We start from the raw sequence: 27,265 nt of genomic DNA, 5'->3' as shown, positions 1-27,265 counted from the left end.
ATCTGCACAATGCTCACATTGTCATCGTTGGCTCCTTAACATCAACATGTTTTCCCTGTGTTCATACAGATATGAATATGAATCTACAGTTTCAGTTTCAGGCAATTTGTCCTCAAACAGTTTCTTGTGTATGGAAAATGGAACCCAGATTATCAGACCAACAGAAGATCCATCAGGTTGTCCACTTCATTGTATTGCTTTCTGTTCAGTGAATTTGTAACTGAACACTTTCTGCTGGGGGGCTTTGAATATTATTAAGTTTGGTTAAGTAAGCAAGTAAATGAACAAAACATATTTTATTTTTTTCAGGGATTTTGGAGGAGATCGTGGAGGGGATTAGGAATGGCTTATATCCATTGGCTTATATCCATCCAATAACATTATAAAATGTTATTCCTCTTATATTTGAATATATTTAATAACAATGCCTTATCTATTCTTTGAAATGGTTATTTAAAAATAAGCCGAAGACATTCATTCGAGGACCACTTAGAGTTAATTCCACAGAGGAAAACACATTAGAAAGATGGATTTATGCTGATGATTTGTAAATGAATAATAGAGATAGAAACAAAAAGATTTGTGTTATATCACTGATCTTCTATAGGAGAGAAAGGAAGCAAGTATGCTCTAACTCTGATTTACTCTATTCTCTTTCTGCTGAACTAGGAACTTGTCTTTCTGCCCTACTTCTTCCTCCCTACCAGAGATACTACTTTACAGTCTGACACAATAGTGGTGCTTCTTCTGGCTTCCTGCAATCCCAGGCACCAACATGCCAGCTTCTGCTCCTTCTTATGCTAAGAGACAAACAAACAAAACCAAAACAGTGACATCGAGTGGCCTATATACTCTTCTTTTGCCAAAGACTGACTAGGTCCTATTTTCTATTTTTTTCTTTAAATACGCATTGTAGTGGATAAATAAAAATTCTTTGATCACCAGATATTTTATATTTTGCCCTGTGGTAGGCCTAGAGTTTGACTATGACCTCTAGATACAACTTGCTATTCTCACCACAGAAAAAAAATTATGAATACCCAGAAATTGACATTATGATTTTCTGGACTAGGAATGACTGAGAGATAGATCTATAGATAGATATTTCCAGGCCCAGCTGTGCTCAGGACCCTCACATCTTTGGGTACCCAGCCAGATTATAGAAGATGAAAATAAGTTGTCATTCACTTTCCTGAACATGACCCTACAGAGTGTCCTCCTGGCTTGGTAGCTATTTTGGCTTAGAAAAGAATTGGCTGTTTTCAGACATGTGCTTATCTTCATCCCTTTCAATAACCTTCGGCCTAATCTTTATTATTCTACTAAGCAGTGCTGCTCCAAGGATTGGGGTGGATTTCTTTGTTAAAAGATTATTTGGAGGTTACAGTAAACAGTAGGTTCTATTTAAATATTTTTAGTTTCTGTGAAGTGGTTAGAGCTGTAGAGAATTAAAACTTCAGTGAGATTATTATTTAAATCATATAGTATCAGTTCTAGGGAGAGATATTTATAGGTTTATTTTCTCTTCCCAAAGTTAGTGTAGAAATTGTACAGCTCTCATAGTAGCTAACTGGGTCTAGTAGCTAGTGGCAAACTGTTTCTTTGGAGGGAAAAATAGTTCTGGTTTTTAGTGTTTGTCAATTTCCGTCAAATACTGCCATCAAACTGCCAATATGTTGTCACTAAATACTAAACTGAAGAGAGATGTGTATACTACTCATCTCTCCCAACCTAGTAGTAACTGGCTCCAACATACCATTTATATTTGCCATACCTAAGTACATTGTCAGAAAATGCAACTGGAATGGCCCAATGATTCACTGCTGACATAGTAATACAAGTAATTGAGAAGATGCCATGTCACATAAGAACTGTGAAATGTTTAACAAAAATTTAGAATTAAGTATTACTAATACTTTACTACCAAACCATGAATACAATGTATCTTTTTTCTTTTAATACAGAGTGTGTGAAAGAAGTTAAATCATTAATGTGGATGTATGTACTAGTAGGCAATATTATACGTGGAATTGGTGAAACTCCCATCATGCCTTTGGGTATTTCTTACATAGAAGATTTTGCCAAATCTGAAAACTCTCCTTTATATATTGGTGAGTTTGAAAATCTGACTTAGCCTCCTTTCAGGAAAGTAAGTTTCTTAAGGGTGGATATCAGTTATTTGGAGTCAGTGATTTCCAGAATGATGAGCAAAGTACCTCGGCACACCTGGCCATCAATGAAAGGTTGCTGAATGGAGCAATTACATGCTAACTCCAAATAAGCCACTTTGCTAATTCTGCTTCTTTCTATTGAAAATACTACTAATCTAGTGCCCCAGGAGTTCTCCTTGATTCGTCCATTTCTTTGGCACCATTCTACATCAAATATATTAAGTGATTTACCAATATTTTCTTTAAAATGTCCCTTATTATTCAAAACCTTTCTTACAATTTTCATTACCTCTATTTTTTGCTCAGGTCTTCATTACTCCATCTGTAGATTATTATAACATCTCCATTGGTCATTTTATTGCTAGGATTTTTAATATCAATTTATTATCAATGTTTTTGCAGTAGAATTTTCTCAAACATTGTTTTGATTATGTCTTCTCTACCAGTTTATATAACATACTGGCTTTTTATTTACTATCTCTGATCTCTCCACTTATTACAGCTCTGTACTCTATTTAGTTTATTTAGTTTTTTGTATAGTTTCTCTTCATCACAGTCTCTCCATGCTAGTCAGATTTTTCAGATTCTTCACAAATCTCTGGTTCATATTCTTGGTTGTGTTTCTGAAAATTTTCTTTTCTAAAATTGATCAGTGTCATCTCCGACAATAACCAATTTAAGATCTACCCTCTTATGTTGTCTTCCAATCTCCTAAATATTCTTCATTTATTATGAATAACTTATTTATATTTTTTAGTTATTCCATCTGTTAGCATAAAAGCATAACTTTTAGTACAGGAACAATTTTGCCATTACTGTAGACATATCTTTTAAGAACTGGCAATGTCAAAGAAGGTCAAAGAAGACAGGAACAGAGCTACACATAATTGGAAAAGATCAAAATATTTACAGATCCTTTACCCCAACGAACCTTTGGCACTTTTTGATGATGCACTGATTTTGCAATAACTTTTTTCAATGTTTTTCTTTTTTGTACTTTCAAATCCCTTCACATACTTATCTTGAAAGAATACAAATGCTTGCCTGTAATAAATTAATGAATACCTTTTTATATGTATTTCTTTATTCAATAAATACTAGGATGTATATTATATAGAAATAACTGTGATAATATCTATATGTTCTAAGGTCAATAAGACAGTCTATATAAGGTTTAGTATATAAATAGCTACATAATTATAAATCAATCGAATTTGATAAATATCTCTGTGTAGTTAATTTTTTTAATAGACTTAAAAATTAAATAAATAAATGTGTGTGTGCATGTAATTAAATAACTATAAACCAGTTAGCTATACAATTGAGGAAAATACTTCCATGTATGGCTCTGAAGTTTAGAAGAGAACATAAAATCTAGAAATGAATTTTGAGAATCATATATAGAGAAAATAAATTAAGACGGAGAAATGAGTTTTCCAAAGGAAGCCATATATATAGTGAGAAATCCTACATTAAAATACTAGAGAAAACTTTTAGTTAGTGAGAATATAAAGAAGAAAAAGCAGGGGCACTTGGGTGGCTCAGTTGGCTAGTGTCCGACTTCAGCTTAGGTAATGATCTCAGGGTCCATGAGTTCAAGCTCCGCATCAGGCTCTTTGCTGACAGCTCAGAGCCTGGAGCCTCCTCTGGATTCTGTGTCTCCCTCTCTCTCTGACCCTCTCCTGCTCACACTCTGCCTCTCTCTCTCTCTCATATAAATAAACATTAAAATTTTTTAATAAAAAAAAAGAAAAAAAAAGCAAAGGAGTGGTCACATGGGGAGAAAGTAAAACAATAAAAGCATAGTTTTATGAAAGTATTAGGAGAAAATGTCAAAAGAGGAGCTAGCAAGCAATGTCAAATAACATGAAGACTAGGAGGATGGAGACTAGAAAAGGACACTGAATTAGTGACAGAAATAACACTGGTCTTGCCTGCAAGTGCTTTGAGAATGTGGAAGGATTTGGGTAGATTCAGTGAGTGGTGAGGCCATAAGTGTAGAGTTAGTGAAAGGAAAGAAAGCAGGGTAGATGTGAGATAGTATAACCAGAGGGTAGGAGAGATTGAACAAACACAAATAAAGACATGTTTAATTGAGCAATATTTCTGAGAAGATAGAAGGGGATGATGTCAAGAAATGTGGTGTGTATACTGGGTGGGCTACCCTATGGAACGGTGGAGAAGGCAGAGACACTGGTGGAGACATATTTTGAAGTAAAGAGGAACAAAGTTGAAGAAGGTCATGTCTTGGTTTTCAGGAGCTGCGAGAGCTCAGCCTTGATTCTGAATTGTAGATATGCTAAGAGCTAACTGATGATGAAATTCCAGATGAGTAAGCAGTCGTAAGTCGTAAGTCATAAGGAAAAGGGGACTGATGAGTATGGAAGATAATGTGGAGAGTAAGAAAGGAGATCGTGATGAAAGTGAACAGAAGGATCAGTGACAGTGAGGACACAGCCAGAGGAGGCTTCAAGTTGGAGACGTGAGAGTAAAGCTTTCCTGAGGAATATGCCACAAGAAATTTACAGGGTGTTACTTTAGAATTCCTCCAAAAATGTGCCTATAGAAAGCAGTAAAAGAATCTTGCTCTGTATTGTGGCTTTGTCAACAGCACGATCCCAGCCTATGCTGCCACAGCAGATTTTACCTGCAATTCATCATGAAACAGAATTTAGAGGCCTAGAGAATGCAGTTTTACATTTTGAGGCTCTTTTTTTCCACATTTACAGAACAAACTTGTTACTTATATGTACACTAAGCTTCATTTTCTTACAAACTGAAAGTTTAAGGCAAACATATCTGAGGCAAAAACAAGTCATGCTCTAGACTTATGGAATTAGGACTCTTTATGGGGGTATATAACTATATTATAACTTTATATTTTCATTTATTTTTAGGGTTTGTAGAAACGGGAGCTATCATTGGTCCTTTGTTTGGACTTTCATTAGCATCATTCTGTGCCAATGTTTATGTTGACACTGGATCTGTGAACACAGGTAATTCAATACGATTATTTATAGTATCAATAGTAACAGAAAGTAACGTCAATTGTTATCACAGTTAGTTGTTGCCTTATTTGACCCTTGGTTAGGTAAATTGATTCCACTTTTCAGGTTCACAAATTGAAGTGAAAGAGTTTAAAGAATTTTTGAAATATTTCAAACCCGTGATCAGGAAAATAAGTTAAAATGCTGACCTTCAGGCTCAAAATCCAGTGCTCTTTCTATGGCACCACAATCACGTTTCTTATTTTCAAGAGATTTAAAGATATAGGTCTGAGATGCTGGAGAGGATGTGGAGAACGAGACCCTCTTGCGCTGTTGGTGGGAATGCAAATTGGTGCAGCCACTCTGGAAAGCAGTGTGGAGGTTCTTCAGAAAATTAAAAATAGACCTACCCTATGACCCAGCAATAGCACTGCTAGGAATTTACTCAAGTGATACAGGAGTACTGATGCATAGGGCACTTGTACCCCAATGTTTATAGCAGCACTCTCAACAATAGCCAAATTATGGAAAGAGCCTAAATGTCCATCAACTGATGAATGGATAAAGAAATTGTGGTTTATATACACAATGGAGTACTACATGGCAATGAGAAAGAACGAAATATGGCCCTTTGTAGCAACGTGGATGGAACTGGAGAGTGTGATGCTAAGTGAAATAAGCCATACAGAGAAAGACAGATACCATATGTTTTCACTCTTATGTGGATCCTGAGAAACTTAACAGAAACCCATGGAGGAGGGGAAGGAAAAAAAAAAAAGAGGTTAGAGTGGGAGAGAGCCAAAGCATAAGAGACTCTTAAAAACTGAGAACAAACTGAGAGTTGAGGAGGAGTGGGAGGGAGGGGAGGGTGGGTGATGGGTATTGAGGAGGGCACCTTTTGGGATGAGCACTGGGTGTTGTATGGAAACCAATTTGACAATAAATTTCACATATTGAAAAAAAAATAAAAATTTACTGTTTATATATTCATAAAAAAAATTAAAAAATAAAGGTATAGGTCTGAATTTCTTTTAATCAAATAATCATTTGTTTATAATTAAATAGAGCTTGTAGTTATTTAATAAGTATCTACTAATAAGTTCCTTATAGGATAGGCCAGATAAGCAAAATAATTTATTGCTAGACAATACTGTAATACCACATATTGTCAGACAAATGTTATGAATGTCTAAATTGCATACAAATTCTGAACTTGAATAAAACCTGAAAACTTTAATATTAAGAATTTTCTACAGTTCATGAAGGAAATAGTGTCAGGCTAACAAAAATGTGTATATTTCTTTACAGATGATCTGACCATAACTCCCACTGATACTCGTTGGGTTGGTGCATGGTGGTTTGGCTTTTTGATCTGTGCAGGAGTGAATGTGCTCACTGCCATTCCATTTTTCTTTTTGCCCAAATGGCTTCCAAAGGAAGGACTAAAGAGTAATGCAGACATCATTAAAAATGACAAAGAAGAGAAACAAAGAGAAGAGGTCAAGAAGAAAAAGGATGGAATCACTAAAGGTAAATATAAATACTATATAATTTATTTTTTATTTTATACATATGTGTCTGTATTTCAGTCTAACACTATAACATGCCAGGCTGCATTAAGACAATTTGTCATTAATAGTGAGTAGTCAATAATGTCTAACTAGTCTGAGTCTTCCTGTGCTACTACATGGAAATAAGTGATATAATTTCAAGACAAATTACCTGTGGTCAGCATTTATATAAAATTTTATATCAATTCAGGCACTAAATAAATAAATAAATCCCCATTTGCCTTTAAAAAAATCTATTTTATACAGAACATAAGTCTAAATTAAAAAAAAAAAGAAATTCAAACTGAGAACAAAGGGAGGAAAAAATATACACTATTTCAAAGTGTATACTTCTGAAACAAAAACTGTTAGCTTAACTTGAGCTTCCTGGAAGTTAAGGCATAAAAAGAATACATGAAAGGTCATATAATTCTCTATATTTGATACAGAGAGGAATAATAGTTCTTAAAGAGAAACTGTTCTCAAGTAACACATTGCAATTAAAGAAAAACATCCTCATACGATGTATGATACAGTAATACTGAACCACATAGTAGTTCTTTTCCAGCAAGTGCAAGTGCATATTTCATAGAACAGGTTTTTTTTTTATTTTTGGATAATCTTCAATAAAAACTCAAAGAATAATTTACAGAAAGTGTTTCTGTGGGAAACTAAGCTAAGGTAGTCTAAGTATTTAGTGTTCAAGAACCCTGATTCTCAAACTTGGCCATATATTGGACTTACTTGGGAAATTAGAAAAAAATATTGATGCCTAAAATTCTGTAGTATTCCCAGGTGTGATTTAATTAGCATGAGTTATCACCTGGGCCTTGGAATTCTTAAAGATTGTTCATTTACAAGATGAAGAGAGACTCAGTTTACTTATCTGTAAAATGAGGTAATAATAGTACTTTTAATATAGAGTTGTTGTGTGAGGGTAAAAGGAGTTCTGGCACATATTACTGTTATTACTGCTAATAGTATTAGTGTCATTACTGTTGATGTTGCTACTTCTACTATCACCCATTAATTATAATACCAATTGGCACAGAACTTTTATTAACAATTACACATTAACTTAAGCTAGTATTAAACATAATACTTCTTAGATCATTAGGAGTCAATTCAGAACCTTTAAATTTTCAGAGTGATCATGATTAACAATTCTTTTTGAAAGGTTGATGTGGACTCATAGAGGATTTTAACATAGAATATTGTTTGTGATCTGCAAGGTCCATTTTCAAAACTAGGAAAGAGGTGAGCTTAGTATGAGAGACATAGGAAGGAAATTTGAACTACTGAGACTCATTTACTAGGACAGAGATGTCAACAAACATGTACAACTTAAAAAGCTCCAAAGTGCTCTGAACACAACTCTCTCACCCACCAGGTACTTTATTCATATTTATGATATGAATTCTACAGCTAAAATAGTTTTCTTTGCATCAAGTTGTTCTTCCTTCTCTCCCAATTTATTTGTTCTTTGGATTTTGACAGTTTATTGAGAAAAAAATACACAATAAGGAAGGAAATCAAGACAAAAAAACATGAAGATAGGAAAAGTGAAAAGTAACTGTACATGAGACTTTGATCCCAAAAAGGTGGCAGAGCAACCCAGAATATTTGCAAGAGATGGGCCACAAATTTGGCTTCGAGCTGTGTCAGTCCACACCGACAGGGGAAAGTTTGGGTTATATCATTTACATAACCCTTAGTATGTTGCTCCAAATGAATCAAGATCTCAGAGAGTGGGACCTGGGCGTTTGTATCTTAAAAGATCCCCAGGTGATTTCATTGCGTACCCAGTATGAACCACTGGCAGGACCAAAACTGTTGTTCTGAGGAAGAAGAAAAATACCCGGTACTTGATAAAATTATATCCCATGAATACCCACATATATCTTCATTTTGAATGTTGAGGAATGATAATATCAATATTTGAGTGTGAACTTTGTCAAGTTGACCTCCTTCTAAACTTTAAAGAACAGAACAAGCATCCTTCATTCTAGATGATCTCTAGAGAAGAGAGGATATTCAGAGAAGGAAAAAGAGAAGGAAAAAAAAAGGAAATGGTGTGAATGCAGACAATATTTTCCCCAAGACACAATAGTAACTTAATGATGGCAAAACCGTTGTGTTCTGAGCCCTACCCAGCCAACTGCATTATTGACTTGCAGAAGGTACCAAAATGATATAGCTTTAGCTTTCAAGAGGTACAAACAAAACAAAACACACATTTAAAAAACAGTATGAGCATTATAAATAGAAAAATGTAATTTGGAAGGGAAGTTGATGTTTTAGAAAAAGTAAATCTTAAAATGCAACGCCAAGCTAGTATAATACTGCTGTCATTCTTTCATTTCAGATTTTTTGCCATTCATGAAAAGTCTTTTATGCAACCCAGTTTACATGCTTTTCATACTAATAAGTATTATACAGTTCAATGCATTTGTTAATATGTTCACCTTCATGCCCAAATATCTGGAACAGCAACATGGAAAATCAGCTTCAGATGTAATCTTTCTAATTGGTATGTTTATTCTCCTCTGTATTAGTAGCCCCACTTGTTTTTTTTTTTTTTAACCATGAAATGGTGAACAGTGTGATGATGTGTCTAGGAGACTCCTAAATTGAAATACACTGAGATGTTTCTGTCTCTGGTACATTTCCCCCTTCCATTCTTCTGGGAAATCAACAAAGGGAAGGAAGGAAGGAAGCCAGGAAATCCTGGCTTTTTTTCTTCTGCTCTCTCTCCAATCAGAATGCAAATTCAAAATATTTGTGGAATTCTTAGGGAATGTACAAATTAGAGAAAGTTTTTAGGTAGGCAAGTCATTAATATACAAAGGAAACCAATGCTAATTCATCAGGAGTCTGTTTTACTTTTTTAACTCCAGTTTATGAATTCTGTCTCTCCTTAGTTCCCTGGCCCTCTGGTGGTGTCTTTGCAGCACAGGCATTCTTATTTTCCTGTGACCACATTAACTTTGGTGGTATTCCTCCACCTTGGGTTTCTCCTGAGATCTTTTGATTGATCTGAAAAGTGAATTTCTTAGACTACCTGGATCCACGTCACATAGAGTGCTTGTTAGAAGTTCAGATACCTGGCACCCACCTCAAACATACTAAATTAGACAATCTGGTGTGGGACTCTGGAATGGATTTTTAAACACTCTCCCAAGTAGATGTGATGTGCTTCTGTGAGAGACCCTGACATTAAGAATGCCATCAAGGGCTGTCTTTTTCTTGTTTTTTTTTCTTTTCTTTTTTTAGGGAGAGGGACATGAAATGTAAATACACTTGACAATCACAGGTTCAGCAAAGTAACCTTCTAAGGTACCTTGAATGAAGTCAAATTCTTAACAACTAGAGTCGGTACAAACAATGGCAAAATCATATTAATCATAAACTACTGGTTAACTTTGAATTGCCACTCCTGCCTAAATCATTAGAAAAGAGATATAGATCATGATCCCTGCATATAAGAAATTTACAACCTACTACAATAAATTAAATGAAGGACAGTGATAAGAGTCTTAATATACTTTGACATTGTGTAGCATTTAAAAATCTCTCTGTATGTAATATGTAAATAAGTGGAGATAATAACCAATCAGCTTTCTTCACTGTGAGTTGGACCTAGATGGTTTTTTATGTAAGACATATTAGATACCATATTTGTTCTTTTGCTAAATCACTTTGTAAACAACATTTTACTTACATTTATAGGTATTTATAACTTACCTCCAATATGCATTGGATATATAGCTGGTGGTTTAATTATGAAGAAATTCAAGATTACTGTCAAACAAGCTGCCCACATAGCATGTTGGTTATCTTTAACTGAATATCTTCTTCATTTTTTGTGTTTTCTCATGATCTGTGATAATTCTTCAGTTGCTGGCATAACCACCACTTATAATGGGTATGTTGTTTTCTAATGAATGTCATACTTTTAGAACAGTTAATGACATATTTTATTCAATGATTACCCAATGACCAGATCATTTGCTAATTGGAATTGATAGCAATAATCCATGGTCTTTCTCTTTCCTCCATCTGTCAGTTATAAGCCTATCCCTCCAGGCTAACAGGGTTAGGTAGTTTATGAGTGCACATGTATGTGTGTGGGCTTGTTTTTGGATATCCTCGTAGACATTAAAGTGGATATCAAAGAAACTGCCAATAGTTTTAGGTTGCATTAGGGTATGTTGTTCATATATTTTATATTCTCATAAATGGGTAAAATTAAGAATTAACTATACAATCTTAATCACCTTTATATGTTTCCACAATGGGCTTAAATCCAGCATAACTGAATCCGAATACATGATATTTTAATTCATATGTAAATTCATACATTTGTATAATTATGTCTCTATCATTGAATAGTTTTAGATTTATATTTGAGGATAGTCTGAATTTATAGGAAGGTTATGCATACTGATATCATCTCTTGTATTTTGAAAATACATATCCTAACAGGTGTGAGGTGATATCTCATTGTGGCTTTCATTTCTATTTCTCTTATAACTGGTGATATTAAGCATCTTTTCATTTACTTATCGGCCATTTGTATGTCTTCTTTGAAAAATTTTCTATTTAATTCCTCTTCCCATTTTAACACTTGATCTTATCCAAAAGACCAAGAAGCAATCTTCTGCCTATTTTAAAATCAGATTGGTGTTTTTTGTTATTGTTGTTATTGAGTTTTATTAGTTTTTATATATTTTGGATATTAATCCCTATCAGATATATGATTTGTAAATATTTACTCGCATTCCATAGGCTGCCTTTTCACATTGTTCATGATTTCCTTACTGTCCAGAAGCTTTTTAGTGTGATGTAGTTCCGCTTGTTTATTTTTGTTTTTGTTACTTGTGCTTTTTGGCGTCCAATCCAAAAAATCACTGTCAAGGAGTTCACCCACAATGTTTTATTCTAGGAATTTTATGGTTCTGGGTCTTAAATTTAAGTCTTTAATCCATTTGAGTTTATTTTTGTGTATATAAATACACAATGCTTTAATTCTTTTGCATATGGCTGCCTAGTTTCCCAACATCATTTCTGAAGCGAGTATCCTTTCCCCACAGTAAATTCTTAGCTTGTTTGTTGTAAATTAATTCATCATATATGCATGGTTGATTTCTGCATTCTTTATTCTGTTCCTTAATCTTTGTGACTCTTTTTTATGTTAATACCAAACTGTTTTTATTACTATTACTTTGTAAAATAGTTTGAAATCAGGAAGTGTGATATCTCCAGCTTTGCTCTTTCTCAAGATTGCTTTGGCTATTTTTTTGTGATTCCATACAAGTTTTAGAATCGTTTTCTATGTCTATGAAAATGCCACTGGAATCTGTATAGGGACTGCACTAAATCTGTAGATTACTTTGGGTAGTATGAACATTTTAGCAATAATAATTCTTCCAATGCATGGGCATGGAATAAATATCTTTCTATTTATTTATGGCCTATTTTGTCTTTAGCAGTGTCTTATAGTTTTCAATGTAGAGATTCTCACATCCTTGGTTAAATTTATTCCTTAAGTATTTTATTCTTTTCATTCAATTGTTGGATTGTTTTCTTTTTTCTTTTAATAGTTTGTTGTTACTGTATAGAAACAGAACTGATTTTTGTATACTGATTTCCCATCCTTTAACTTTACTAAATTAATTTATTAGTTCTTGCCATATTTTGATGGAGTTCTTAGGGTTTTCTATATATATCATGTCACCTACAAATAGAGATAATTTCACTTCTTCATTTCTGATTTGAATGCTTTTTATTTCTTTATCTCACCTAATAGCTCTGACTAGAATTTCTTGAATAAAAGTGGACAGGATGGACATTCTTATGTTGTTCCTGATCTTAAAGGAAAGCTCCCAGCTTCCCATCATTGAGTATGTTGTTAGCTATGGACTTGTCATAAATGGCCTTTGCTTTGTTGTTAAATTTCTTCCATATGTAATTTGTTAAGAGTTTTTATCATGAACGGATGTTGAATTTTGTCAACAAAATAGATGCTTTCTCTGCATCTATTGAGATGATCATATGATTTTTATCCTTCAATTTGTTAATGTGATGTATCACATTGATTGGTTTATGTATGTAGAAACATTCTTGTATCCCTGGAATAAAACCCACTTGATCATGGCATATGATCTTTAGAATGTATTGTTGAATTCATTTTACCAGTATTTTATTGATAATTTTTTGCACTTATATTCATCAGGGATATTGTCCCATAGTTTTCTTGTAGTGGCTGCATCTGACTTTAGCATTAATATGATTCTGGCCTCATAAATGAGTTTGGGGATGTTTCTCCTCTTCAATTTTTGGAAGAATTTCAGAAGAATTGGTGTTAATTCTTCAGATGTTTGATAGAATTCACTAGTGAAACCAACTAATGCTTGGCTTTTCTTAGTTGGGAGGTTTGTGATTATGATTTAATCTCCTTGCCAGTAATTGATCTATTCAGATTTTCTATTTCTTCATGATTGATCTTGGTATGATATGTGTTCTAGAAATTTACTCATTTCTTCTAAGTTGTCCAATTTATTGTTGTATAATTAATAGTTTTGTCTTATGATCATTTATATTTACGTGGTGTTGGTTGTAATATTTCCTCCTTAATTTATAATTTTATTTATCTAGTTTTACTCTCTTTGTGTTTTTCTATTTCCTTGATATGTAAAGTTAGGTTGTTCATTTGGGGTCTTTTTTTCTTCTTAATTTATGTGTTCATAGTATAAACTTTCTTTTTAGAATTCCTTTTGTTGCATCCTAGAAATTTTGGTATGTTATGGTTCCATTTGTGTCAGAATATTTTTTTATTCCCTTTTGATTTCTTCTATGATCCAGTGGTCATTTAGGAGTGTGTTGTTTAATTTCCATATATTTGTGAATTTTCCAGATTTCCTTCTTTTAATTGATTTCTAGTTTCCTATCATTGTGGTCAGAACAAATACTTGATATAATTTCTATTTTCTTGAATTTCTTGAAAATTGTTTTGTGGACTAACACATGATATATCCGAGAAAATGTTTGTGTGCTTTTAAAAAGAATGTGCATTCTGTTGCTATTGGATGGAATATGTTGGATTTGTATATGTCTTGTAGGTGTCTATTGTATCGTTCAAATCTGCTATTTCCTTATTGATTCTCATCTAGGTGATCTATCCATTGTTGATAGTATGGTATCAAAGCCTCTATTATTGTATTGCTGTTTATTTCACCTTTTATTTATGTTAATATTTGTTTTATATACTTGGGTACTGCAATATTGGGTACATAAGTATTTACAATTGTTATATCTTCTTGATGAATGAATTTCCTTCGTGATTTGATAACTTTTTGTGGCAGTATGCCTACACAACTTTAGCATAATCTTTTATGTATTACTATAGTTCTTTCCTTTGTATGAGGCTTACATTAAAGTATATTTATAGCATCCTATTTTATGTTAACAACTTGACTTTGATAGCATATGGAAAATATATTTGCATTTCTCCCCACTCACATTTTAGGTTAACATTAATATTTACATCATTATTACATGGTGTATCTAATAATGTATTATTCTAATTGTGGTTATTTATTTTTTTTAACTTTAAAACTAGGGTTGTTAGTGAATTAATTATACACCATAATCATGATGTTAGAGAATTTGACTTTGGCTGTATATTTACCAGTACCAGTGAGCTTTACACATTCACATGTTTCTATAATGTTATTTATAATCATTTTATTCCAGTTTAAAGAATGTCCCTTAGCATTTCTTGTAATTCAGGTCTAGTAGTGATGCACTCCCTCAACTTTTGTTTGGGAAAATTTTTATCTTTCCTTCATTTCTGAAGGACAGCTTTGCCAGGTATAGTATTCTTGATTGAGAGTTTTGTCTTTCTATATGTTGAATATATTATCCCACTCTTCTGACCTGCAAAGTTTCTGTTAAGAAATCTGCTTATAGTCTTATGCGAATGCACATGAAGTGACAATTTTTCTCTTGCTGTGTTCAAAATTCTCTCTTCATCTCTGACTTTTGTCAGTTTAATTACTACATGTTTTTGTGTACTTTAGTTTTGAATTCAAACTATTTGGGATTCTTGGCTGGGTTACACATTCAAATGAGGCTACCGGTGGGCGTTTTGATTGGGAAGGGCTGCTGACTGTGCTCTGCAGTTCAGTGGGACCACTGATAGATCTTTGCAATCACCTCTGGTTGGACAAGGTTGTAGGCTATATTCCCTGGCAGGATGATGCCACTGGTTGGACTTTACCACTGGTCAGAGCAATGGGCTGGGCTTGCAATTGCTCCTGGTCAGCTTGGGTCTCCGGCTGTGTTCTGTAATCAGAAAGGGCCACAAGGTGTGCCCTGAAGTTGGGTGGGCCATAGACTGGGCTTCATAATCAGGTAAGCTGCTGACTGTGCTCTGCTGTTGGACAAAGTTGCTGGCCAGAATCTCTAGAGGAGAGAGGCTTCTAGTTGTACCCCAGAATAGGGTGGTACTAGAAACTGCATCTTCTGGTTGGGCAGAATTGTTCTCCAGGTTCTCTCATCAGGTGAGGCTTTAAGTTTGTTCCATGATTTGACAAAGTCACTGGATAGGTTCCCTGCCTGATCAAGGCTTCAGGCTGTGTTCAGCAATTGGGTAAGGCCAAGGACTGGGCTCTGTTGCTGGGTGGTGCTGTAGTCTGGGCTCTGAGGCTTCCCAGGGTTACTGTTCAGGCTCCTTGGTTATATGGGGCCAGAGGTTATGTTTAACAATGGGGCAGGGCTATTTGCTTGGCTTCCAGACTGAGCAGGCTGTAGGATGGACTCTATGACTCCCTAGGTTCTTTGGCCACGCTTTCTGGGTGGGTGGAACATGAGGCTATGCTCAGCAGTTAGGGAAGCCTGTGAATTTGCTTCCCTGCCCAGATGTGGCAGCTGAATGGGCTCCACAGCCAGTATAGTCTGTTGACTGTAAATAAAGCAGAACTGCCAACTGAGTTTCTTGGATAAAAGGAGCCATCACTCAGCTCTGTAGATCAGTAGAACTACTGGCTGGGATCTGTACTTGGATAGTGCTGCAAGTAAGGATACTGTCTGTCAAGATCTGAGTGCTGGTTGTTGTAATCGCTGTCCCCCTTCTCTATCTAATCCCTAATAAGTGAAGCCTGCAGATTCTTCTAGTCATCCTCATGAAGTGAGACCTGAATGGGCCTCCTGGGTAACATCCCACAATGCTGAAGGTACTTGATGTCTACCTTGGGCTCTGTTTTCCCACTGGAGAAATTGTAGACCCAAGGAGGTCTTCTCAGTGTGGTGTTGTGCTGACCTGGGGGATGCATAATTTGATCAGAGTCTAACTGTTCTTCTTACTCTTCCAATGTGGTCCTTCTAGGTCTTTGTGCTCCAGGAAGGTGCGTCAGCCTCATTCCCAGATTCTGGGATTTTCACAATGGTATCTTGTCTATAGATAGCTGCTAATTGTTCTTCTTATGAGGGAGATTCATCAAAAACAAACTGTGTTGCCATTTTGATAACCCCTGGACAGTCTTCATACTAGAAGAATGTCTTTATTTACTCAAGTAGTTAGATTTCTGAAGCTAAATGTAATTAATATCTGCATTATAAACTGAATTTATAGATTTTAATCTTCAAGCTTGCTTTCATAACATATGATCTCTTGTTAAATGCTACCATATGGATCAGCCACAGGGATTAGGTCATCTTCGTTTTTGAGTGCTAATAATACCTGGAAAAATACCTTCCATATGGTAGACACTCAATTAATACTTGTTTATCGGCTATTTTTTTATCTGAAATAAATCATTAATAAAGTGGCTATGTGATCACCAAAGCAGGTATATTTTATGCCAGAGATATAGTATTGAGGCCACACATTGATGGTTGGAAGATTTCTGTTTCTGTTTTGGGAAGGAGAGGAAATATAATTTTGGATTAAGATGAAAAGAAGAAAAAGAAAATGATCTTTCAATAGCCATGAATTATTTTAAATTATTTCAGAATGCAACAAGATTTATATATGGAAAACACCATTCTTGCTGACTGTAATAGGGATTGCAACTGTCCAACTAAAACATGGGATCCTGTGTGTGGAAACAATGGTGTTTCATATATGTCAGCTTGTCTTGCTGGTTGTGAGACATCCGTTGGAGCAGGAATAAACATGGTAACACATTCTGTTGGCTTTCTTTTTCCCACAAAACTTTGTTTTTATGTATTGCACTAGAACATTCCCACATGAACTGGGGCCACATTTGATAAAAGTAAAAGTAAAATTTTTGTGTATGTTCACTTGATTTACCTTTTATTTCATAAATCTTATTTTAAACCTCTGACCACTGATCTTATTTTTAATCAAAAAAAATTTTTGAGTATAGCAGACATCGATCACTGAAATTTAATTTCATAGCTGTTGGCATTATTACTCAGGTAATTTGTTTTAAAAATACTCTGGATTGAAATAGTTTTATCATGGAGATAAAGTTGGTGGTTTTGATATCAATTATTTACCTAATTGCTTTTTTTCCCTTTTTTCCCCTGTATGTATACTTGCATGTGCTTTCTCTGTTTTTCACATTCTGACAGCTCTTTTAAGAAAATGTAACTAGGTTTTGTTTTGTTTGCCTAAAAACATATTACAACATTTAAATGTTGGTTGGTTATAAAGTAAAATATAACTTTTAATTCCAATTAAAACCTGGAAACATAAAAACTTTAAAAGGACTTACTTTACTCTGTTTTTGAAATAAACTGTATTTTTGAAACAAAGTTTTATTAGTAAGTATCTAAATATTTTAACTGACTTCCAAAACAATTTTGTTTGTCATACTTCATTTTGTAACAAAAGAATATGTGTTTTTAAAAGGCTTGTCTTTAAGGTAGCTGAGTTACTGCAAATTTACTCTATTTATTTAGAAATAAATACCATTTTTCTAAAACCATCATTCAGTAGTTTGTTTTGCTATAATCCTGAGAGGCACCACAAAGGAGATGAGAATAAAGAGAATAAATGGTCTCTGCCTTGATCCAGTTGCCTATGTACAAAATATTTGTGATTTGTGTTCAAAATTTTACTTTCTTTAAATAGGATAATATTATTTTCTGATAGGTATTCCAAAATTGTAGCTGCATTCAAACATCAGGAAATTCATCTGCAGTTCTTGGGCTGTGTGACAAAGGACATGACTGTTCCATGATGCTCCAGTACTTTTTAATCTTGTCAGCAATTGGCAGTTTCATTTATTCTTTATCTGCCATACCTGGATATATGGTTCTCCTAAGGTACAGAAAATATTTTCTTTATTTATATTCCTTTTGGATCCTTTATTAAAGAGCCTTTTTCTAAGAAATCCTCCTGAAGCCCACATTATCTAAGAATCCTGTGCTCATATATATCATTTATTAAGAGTTTAACACTAGGCATTGTCAGACTTTACAAAATTTTTAAAGTATAGGAATATAAATATTCATATTTTGCCATTTTCCTCCCTATCTTTCCTTCCTTATATTTTGCAGTTAAATTAGTGATCCTCTCATTGTTTCACACAAGAGGAGACACATTTATATTTTAGTGTAAACCATATGAAATGGTCATTTTGATGGGTAAAGAGTGGTTGCCTTGCAGTCATTTCAGATGGTTCAAACTACTGGGCAGCAGAGTGCAAAGCTGTCAGAGCCTGTGTCACCAATTCCTATCTACAGGGACTTAAACAGGTCCCTCGATTTATTTGAGCTTCATTTTAAATAAACAATAGGCATAATAATAAATGCTTGAGTCTTTTACAAAGCTATTGTTAGATACAAATGATGAAGAGCTTTGCAACACTAGGAAATTGTAGAGCTAAAATTCAGACTTAGGTGTGGCATACATGTGTTCTTGTTATTCCAACATTCTTCATGTCTAGTAAACGATTGTAAACATCCCTAGTAAATAAAATTTGCATTTCTCCCTTTTTTTCATCATATTTCATTGGAACTTAGAAGCAGAGTTAAGTTCATTGTGATTCTCAGTTCACAGCACATTATCCTCATAGGCTGGGATGTTTTCACTCTTTCTTGATTTTGCTTTTTTTCATTCTATTTTTCACCTTCTCTCACCATAGCCACCCATATTAATATGATAGCTACACGAACTTAAATATGTATTTTCTTTTGTAAAATACTAACATCTTTTTGTGAGTATGTGTTCCTATATTCACATGTGTGGTGTTGTGCTTTAAATCTTGCTTTGGTTCATAAGACTCACGAGTACATACATTCACCAAATACTGCTTAGTATGTATATGTATGAGTTCTCACACCTTCCCCACTTGAGCGTTCCTGCCTTCTTACAGCCTCACTAGCACTTGACATTATCTAACATTCTGACTTAGACTAGTCCAATGACTGTAAAATGGTAGTTCACTGATGTTTCAATATGTGATTTCCTGATCCAGTGTGTTTAGGCATCTTCAAAATTTATTTTTTAACTATTTAGGCTTCTGATTCAAGATGCTTATTGATTTTCTTTGCTCATTTTCTAATATATGTCATATATTTTTCTTGGTGATTTTGCTGATTATTGTCTAAATTATAAATGTTAATGTAATATTGCTTACATGATACAATTATCTCCTAATCTCTCATCTTTCTTTTAATTTCTCCATACTCTCTTTTATGAAATTAAATCCTAAATACTGTTGTACTGAAATCTTACAATTTTCTTCCCTTAGGGTTTGTGTGTTGGGGAGTCACATTTTAAAAATGTTTTTATGTTCCTAATCTATACAAATATTCACCTAAATTTTATCCTAATAGCTTTATAACTTTACCTTTTACATATGGTCTTGTGGTGTTTTTTTTTTTTTAACATTTATTTATTTGAGAGACAGAGACAGAGCATGAGCAGGGAGGGGCAGAGAGAGAGGGGGAGAGAGAGAATCCTAAGCAGGCTCCATGCTGCCAGCACAGAGCTCAACATGGCACTTGAATTCACGAATCGTGAAATCATTGCCTGAGCCAAAGTCAAGAGTTGGACGCTTAACCAACTGAGCCACCCAGGTGCCCCTGTCTCTTCACTTCTAAACCTTACACATCTTAGGCTTTTAAATTTTTCTTAAAGCATCAACGTGGACCTCCAAAGCTATGTGAAATGATAGTGATGATAGTGAGTATTCTTGTACTTTTCTAATCTTAATGGAAAACATACACATTTTTCCATGATGATATTTGCTGTAGATTTTTCAGTATATAGTTTTCATGTAGTTTCTAAGTTTTTAATAATGAAATAGGTATTAAATGCTATTAGATGTATTTTTCTGCATCTATGATTCTATAATTTTTCTACTCAGTATTTTTGGTGTAGTAAAATAAATTGGTAGATATTTTCATGTTGAACTGTTTGCATGGATGAAAAAAACCATACTTAATTATATTTTTATATATGATTTGGTTTGTGTAAATAATACTTTATTTAAAACTGTTACATCTATGTTGATAAATAAAATAGACATATTACTTTTTATTCTTTTTTTGTTTTGGAATCATCATAGACCCCACAAAATGAATTAATAAATTTTCTATTTTTTAATTTCTGGCACTACTTACATTAAATATTTGTTGAAAGCTATATAAATCCATCTGTGAAAGTATTTATACTTTGGGCTTGTTGGGACAGTGATACTATTTATTATTTTCATTTATTTAGTATTAGTGCCTATTCATATTTTCAATTTCTACTTAAACCTGTTGTATGTAGGTGTTTATAATATTCCTTATCTGATATTCTCTGATGTATCAGAAAGGATTTCTCTTTTCTTCTTACGTATTTTTTTATTTGCCTCCTTTTTACTTTTTCTTGATCATGGTTGTCAGAGGCTTGTCTATTTTATTTTTCTCTTTTTAAAGAATGAGTTTTGGTTTTGTTAATCTTTGTTTCATGTAATCCTGCTCTTCTTGATTTTTTTTTCTTTTAGGCTTGCTCTGTTTTTCTTTATCCAACTGTTTCAGTTTAATACTTAGATCATTTGTTCATTCTGACTACTATACATAAATCTATACATTTCTTTCCAAATATTGATTTAGCAATGCTTCAACTAGTATTTTCTGTGGAGTTTATTTCTACTTCATAGTGATTTGCCCCACCAGACCAAAGATTATTTATTAATGTGTTATGTAATTTCCATATCTTTAAGAACTTTCTATAGGTATACTTTATTATTATTATTCTATTTTTATGTTCAGACAACTTAATCTGAAAGATTACAGGTTGGGGAGATGGAATATCAAGGTTGTATTTGGGGCCTAGTGCATTTTTTTTTAGTATTTCATGTCTTTTTGAAAAGAATGTGTAACTGAATTTTGGGTATATAGTTCCATATCTCTTGGATTGAAGTAAAGCATTGTGTTATCTAAATTTTGTAAATGTATTCTTGTTTTTGTCTCCATTAATTCATCAGTTTTTCAGAGATGTTCAAATCTATAAATATTGCTGGTGTATTTCTCCCTATAAATCTCTCAGTTTTTTAATTCATATATTTGGAGGCTATATTATATGATGAAAATGTGTCTTTGATCATTATATTTCTATTGTTAGCATCACTTAATTTTCTTTATCTTTTAGTTATTTCTTTTAGGGAATTGTATTTTGTTTTTCATTAAAATGGAAGTTCTAGCTTTCTTGTGGTTTGTTGTTACTTGTTATATCTTTTCCCTTTCCTTTATTTTCAATCTTCAGTCTTTCATTTTGCTTCATAGGCAATTTGCTAGGTATCATTTTATAATCTGAGATAGGTACATTTAGCTCATTTATATTTATTTATTTATTTTTAAAAGTTTATTTATTTTGAGAGAGAGAGAGAAAGAGAGAGAGAGAGAGAGAGAGAGAGAGAGAGAGAGAATAAGCGGGGGAGAGAGGGAGAGACAGAGAATCCCAAGCAGGCTCTGCATTGACAGCACAGATCCCAATGCAGGGCTCAAACTTATGAACTGTGAAATCAAGGCATGAGCCAAAAGCAAGAGTTGGACACAACTACTCAGCAACCCAGGCACCCCTCACTTAGATTTCTTGTAATTATTGTGATAAGACTCTTTTTGCTATTTTATTTAATATACTCTATTTATTTGACTTTCTTTTTACTTCTTTTTTTTTCTTTTTTTCTTTTTTTTGCTTTCCATTGTACAGTGGTACCCCTTTATCTGCAAGGGACATATTTTAAGATCCCTAGCAGATGCCTGAAGCCATGGATAGTAACAAACCCTAAATATTTGATATTTTTTCCTAAAGATACATAACTGTGATAAAGTCTAATTTATAAATTAGGCACAGTAGAGATTAAGAACAATAACTAATAATAAAATAGAACAATTATAACAATATACTATAATGAAAGTTAAGTGCATCTGGTCTCTATCAACATATCACATTGTGCTGTACTCACCCTTTTTCTCCTTGAGATGATGTGAGATGATAAAATGACTACATGATGAGATGAAATGAGGTGAATGATGGAGCTCTTGTGATACACAGACTGTAGCATTCAGCTGCTATTGATCTGATATGTCAGAAGGAGAAATATCTGCTTCCACACCACAGTTCAATGTGGGTAACTGAAACTGTGGAAAGTGAAACCACAGATAAGAGGAAACTATGGTATATATTGGATTTTCTTCTGCTACTTTGATTATTGAAATGGTCAGACTGATTATTGATATTCTTAATTATACTTATGTTTTGCTCATCAATTTTAAAACTTTTCAGTATTAATATCTACCTCCTAATAAAACAAGTACTTAATCATGCTGTCTTCATGTCCCTCCCCTCTTCCCCCACCTCTTTCCAGGGTCATATTGTAGAATTTAATACCTGGATTTTTGTTAATATGCTTGTGTTGTCTCTATTTTTGCGGGATCTCCCTGGATTTCCTACCACGATGGCAAAGGGATGCAACATCATTGTTATTCTGCCAATTTAAAGAAAAATTTGAATTTCTCTCAGCATTTTCCCATGATGTGCATGCTAACTCTTCTGATTCCTGGATTCTAGAAATTGTTATTATCAATGCCAATCAATGATAGAGTTTGTAGAATAGTTTAAACTGTTTCAACAGTTTAAATAATAACAGTTTAAATTAGTATTTCACATTTCTGTGAGATCATTAAGTAGTATATTAGATATAGAGAGGAAAGAAAAATTCTTCAGTAAAACTTAAATGCCTTATTTTCTGTATTAAATGGAAACCATGGGACCTAGAGGGTCATGCTGAGTCTCTTGGCTTCTCTTCCTTCCGAGTAAAATCATTGATGTTGTCTAAATAACCTATGTGTCAGGTAGATAATGTCTAGATCAATCTATAAGGTTTCTGAAAATTCAGTAAAACATTTATGTTAAGAAAATGCCAATAAGATGACATTTTTGCTAAAAATGTATGCTTTTGTGAAGAAAGCTACTTTTATTTTCTCAGCTTTGAGTTAGGGAAGAAAAGGGAATACAGTAGAACTCTCAATGTGAATTCTTTGAGGAGCTACCCATGGTGATGCTGGAGTGAGTGGGACACATGAAAGTCCATTGCAGAATTATAGTCTCTATTTCTGCATATAGGAATTTCAGGCAACAGTGCAAAAGAGTGGGGATTTTGGAGAGAATGGAGAGATCTTTGTGACTCTTGAAATGATACCAAATCACTTAAAATATGTTTGCCTTGGATTTCTTCATCACATTCCTTTGAAAATTTCTATCCTTGTTTTCTTTCTGCCTTTCATTTATTTATATAATTCTTGGCTTTTCTGTATTTTGTTAATACAAATAATTTAAATACAGCTAGGGCTGCATTATTCTTGTTTTAGGCTGAAGGTTTAATCAAGAACTACTGCTTCAATAAATGGATACTGGGGTAGAAACTGATATGAAATATTTTCTTCTTTGATAATTTTCTGATAATAGCAAAAAAAATGATAGGTAAAATGCCAAGAATCAAAAGTAGGGCTCGTGTGTAGACTACAAACTGGATAATCAGGCCTTGGATAACCAAGATCTGAGCATGCAAAAAAAAATGTTCTAGTGCCCAGTGTGTTACCAGCATTTACAAACAATTTTTAAAGAAACTACAACAGCGTTTAAATCTCTATTTTCATTTTATTTATGAATTTACTTATTTTTTAGGTGTATCAAGCCTGAAGAGAAGTCTCTTGGTGTGGGGTTACATACATTTTGCACAAGAGTATTTGGTAAAAATTGTTATTTTTTTCCAGCATCATATCAGACCACTATTAACTACCAAGTAAATGAAATCATTCTCTCCAAGTCTAGCAAATATCCCTTCTGTTTGCAGCACTTAGTAATTTGTATGAGAATAAGGTACAAGAAGAAATGGAGAATTTCCCCTTTTTCTTGAAAAAGACCTATCTGAACTTAATTTTGCTTTTCAGCTGTTAGAAGATTTGAAAAGCAAATGAACAAAAAATACTTTGTTAAAGTAAAATGTATATATGATTGGTACAAAAAATTGCAGAAAAAATATAGCGAGTCATTAATTCAATGATTTTCAATATCAGTGATTTTTATGTTGCATTTATCCATCACATTACTTATCCTTTATAACTTAGAAATGTTACGGTAAAAGTAACAACTTCTGATATGTAAAAATAAAATGTAAAGCATTCTATTCATACTTTATTCTACAAATAGAGAAAACGGAAATGTTTACAAACAAAATAATGTACCTTAATTCTTACCTTGTTGATGTTTTTTTTTCTCCCCTCTTTAACTGTAGCTGGAATTCCTGCACCTATATATTTTGGAGCTTTAGTGGATTCCACATGTTTACACTGGGGAACTTTGAAATGTGGTGAGTCAGGAGCATGCAGGATATATGATTCAGCCAATTTCAGGTAAATATAATAATTTTTTTTTTAAAGAATTGCTTTCTAAGCACAGACTGTACATAAAATGACAACATTCATGTATAACACTTTCTTTTTCAGTTACTGTCTAGTAACTACTGTCTAGTACTTTTGGCTGTGCTTCCAGAACATGTGCTAATATTACATCTCTATTCCTTATTTATATACCAGAATTTTATTTCCTCAATATTTTCAAACTACTTGGTAAATATAAGCATGGATAACTCCCTTAACCTAGCCTTTCAAAATAATCTTTGTTAAATTGTTTGCAATCAACGCATTATTGAAGGTAATAGCTATACATAAACTACCTTTAAAAATTATATTACTCTTTAAAGTATCCTCATTGCATCCTACATCATTTCAGCATCTTACTAGCCTGAATCTTTACTTCTTTTTACATCTACCTCTACTTTTTGAAATATTTTTCCTTCTTCGTTAAATTTTGCTGACACAAAATTCTTCATGTCTCATAAAGTCTTATTCTTTTGTTAGTATAAATCTGATTTTAAACAAAACTCAACATAATGTGTTTTTGAACAAAATACTTCCATTTCCTCTATTTCCATGTTCTTTTTTATCTGGAGACCTGAATTTTGTTTAGATCTGTATCAATTTCTCTTGATCGTACAAAATTGAAAGTACAAAAATTCTTTCATTTACTAAAAAACAATTTAGCATTGTTTAAAACATTCTAAGGTCTTATTTTGATTAGTAAAAGGATATATAGCAAGTACTGTGAAGAGAGCAGACAGCATGAGATTTCATGTTTTCATCAGTGCTCTGTTCCCCAAAAGCTCTTCAGAGGTAATGTGAAGGTGGGCCCGCGTACATACCTTCACAGTTGAGAAACACTGAGAATCACTGGTATAGATTGGCCTCATCCTGCTGCCAAGATTCCTGTTGATAGTAGCCTTAATTAAATGCTATTTTAGACAAGATGATTTTATTTGTTAGCATCCTCTATCAGTCAGATTAATTAGAGTGGCTGATAAAGTGTACTCGTGAGAAAATTTACCAGATGGTGTAGAGTAGAAACAGGAGGTGGATATTGTTGGTAAACAGTTCTCCATGAGTCTCTTACATTTCTGCATATCTTATTAGCAGAGGGTTTTGTTTTGGACTATCTTTTCAAGGATGTTTGAATAGTAAATGATCTTGGAGTATGTAGATGATGTTTTCCTATGGAGCAGAGTTTGCTGTCTAGGATGATAAAAGTAATAACTCTCTCTAAGACTGGCAGATTTTCTTCCAACCCGTTTAAAAGAATGGGATTTCCTAATTTCAGGCTTTCTTAGCTGTGAACAAAACCCATTGTATGCACAAAATTCACATAGGTTTCCCATGGTGTGATTTCTTTGGGACTTGAAGGTTAAGGAAAACCAACCTGAACATGAAGCTTGTGATGATTATTGTACTGTGAGTAAAAACGTCCTTTGGCTCTGGCCTGGAAGTCTCATATCTCCAGCCAGCATCCATGCAACTATGTCAGGCTAAAGTGTCAGTTTAAAATCCAGGGAAAATCTAGGACTCTTTTACAGTTCGAAGAATAGAAATACTGACTAACTTTAAATTATGCCAAAAATGTAAAGATATAAGGATGGCCACTTACATTTATTCCAAGCTAGTAGAAAGGAATAAAAGGATTAAGGAAAATTCAAGGGAAGTAAGAAATAGGAAAATAAAAGCACACAAAATAAGTTGAAAAAATAAGCCTAAATACGTCAGGTTTCATAATAAATGTGAACCAACTGAACTTGCTTAAAAGATACTTCCATGTGAGTTTCAGTGTTTTCAAAATTCCAGCTATATGTTGCTTACGAGACATAGCTTAAAATATATATGTGAATAAAGATTGAAGATAAAGGTCAGGAAAAAAAATACCAGGCAGATATTAAATCAAGCTTTTGTGATTATATTAATGACTGTAATACAAAATAGAATTTAAGGTGAAAAGGATTAACAGTTAAATAAAGATATTACTTAGTAATAAAAAAACACTTTATCAATAATATGTAACAGTCATCAACCCATATATATTTATCAACCTAATCTCAAATATATAAAACAAAAAAATTACAAAATTACAAGAAGAAATCTACAGAGTAGAAAATTTCAACACACTTTTCCAAAAGGAAATATAAAATATAGGCAAAAAGTTACTGAGGATACAGAAAAATTTCAATCACCAAATTGTACAAGAGTTATCTAATAGATATACAGCAATTTAAAAACCCCCAACCAATAGAATATATATTTTTTCTCAAGCCTATAAAAAACATTACAACTAAGTCTAATGTCACAAAGTTAAAAAAAAAAGTTTGATACCTTACAACCATTGTTTTCTGTCCATAATGCAATGCAATTAGAAATCTATGATAAAATGTTCCCAAAACCTCACATTTGAAATTACTTACAGGTCAAAGCATAAATTATAATAAAAATAATGAAATAACTAAAACTCTATATCAGTGAAAGCACTGCAGAGGAAAATTTGTGGGACAAAGCTAAAACAATACTCAAAGGTATATTTAGAACTTTATATGTATATATACATATTTTTTTAAAGACTAAAAATTAATGAACTCATTATTTATAAAAAGGACAACAATGTAATTTCAAATAAGGTAGAAAAGCCTGATAAGTAGCTCAATAAGTTATGTAT

The 27,265-nt window shown here is 33.3% G+C and overlaps 1 protein-coding gene across 6 annotated transcripts in view; it reads left to right on the top strand.

Annotated features, from left to right (window-relative positions):
• The window catches only part of SLCO1A2 (solute carrier organic anion transporter family member 1A2), a 129,076-nt gene that overhangs the window by 90,472 nt on the left and 11,339 nt on the right, over positions 1–27,265 (top strand). For 3 of the 6 annotated variants that reach the window (XM_043564946.1, XM_043564944.1, XM_043564945.1), the window contains 10 exons: positions 70–176; positions 1,965–2,111; positions 5,069–5,167; positions 6,467–6,688; positions 9,074–9,238; positions 10,438–10,633; positions 16,723–16,888; positions 17,831–18,003; positions 23,861–23,925; positions 24,471–24,588. In XM_043564946.1, the coding sequence (XP_043420881.1) occupies positions 70–176; positions 1,965–2,111; positions 5,069–5,167; positions 6,467–6,688; positions 9,074–9,238; positions 10,438–10,633; positions 16,723–16,888; positions 17,831–18,003; positions 23,861–23,925; positions 24,471–24,588 (1,458 nt within the window). The remainder of the gene's footprint in view (positions 1–69; positions 177–1,964; positions 2,112–5,068; positions 5,168–6,466; positions 6,689–9,073; positions 9,239–10,437; positions 10,634–16,722; positions 16,889–17,830; positions 18,004–23,860; positions 23,926–24,470; positions 24,589–27,265) is intronic. The other 3 variants (XM_043564947.1, XM_043564948.1, XM_043564949.1) reach the window with 3 other exon arrangements.

Source organism: Prionailurus bengalensis, chromosome B4 (assembly GCF_016509475.1).
Source record: "Prionailurus bengalensis isolate Pbe53 chromosome B4, Fcat_Pben_1.1_paternal_pri, whole genome shotgun sequence".
Lineage (NCBI taxonomy): Eukaryota > Metazoa > Chordata > Mammalia > Carnivora > Felidae > Prionailurus > Prionailurus bengalensis.
Note: the sequence above shows the minus strand (reverse complement) of the source record. Positions and strands in the feature narration are given on the sequence as shown.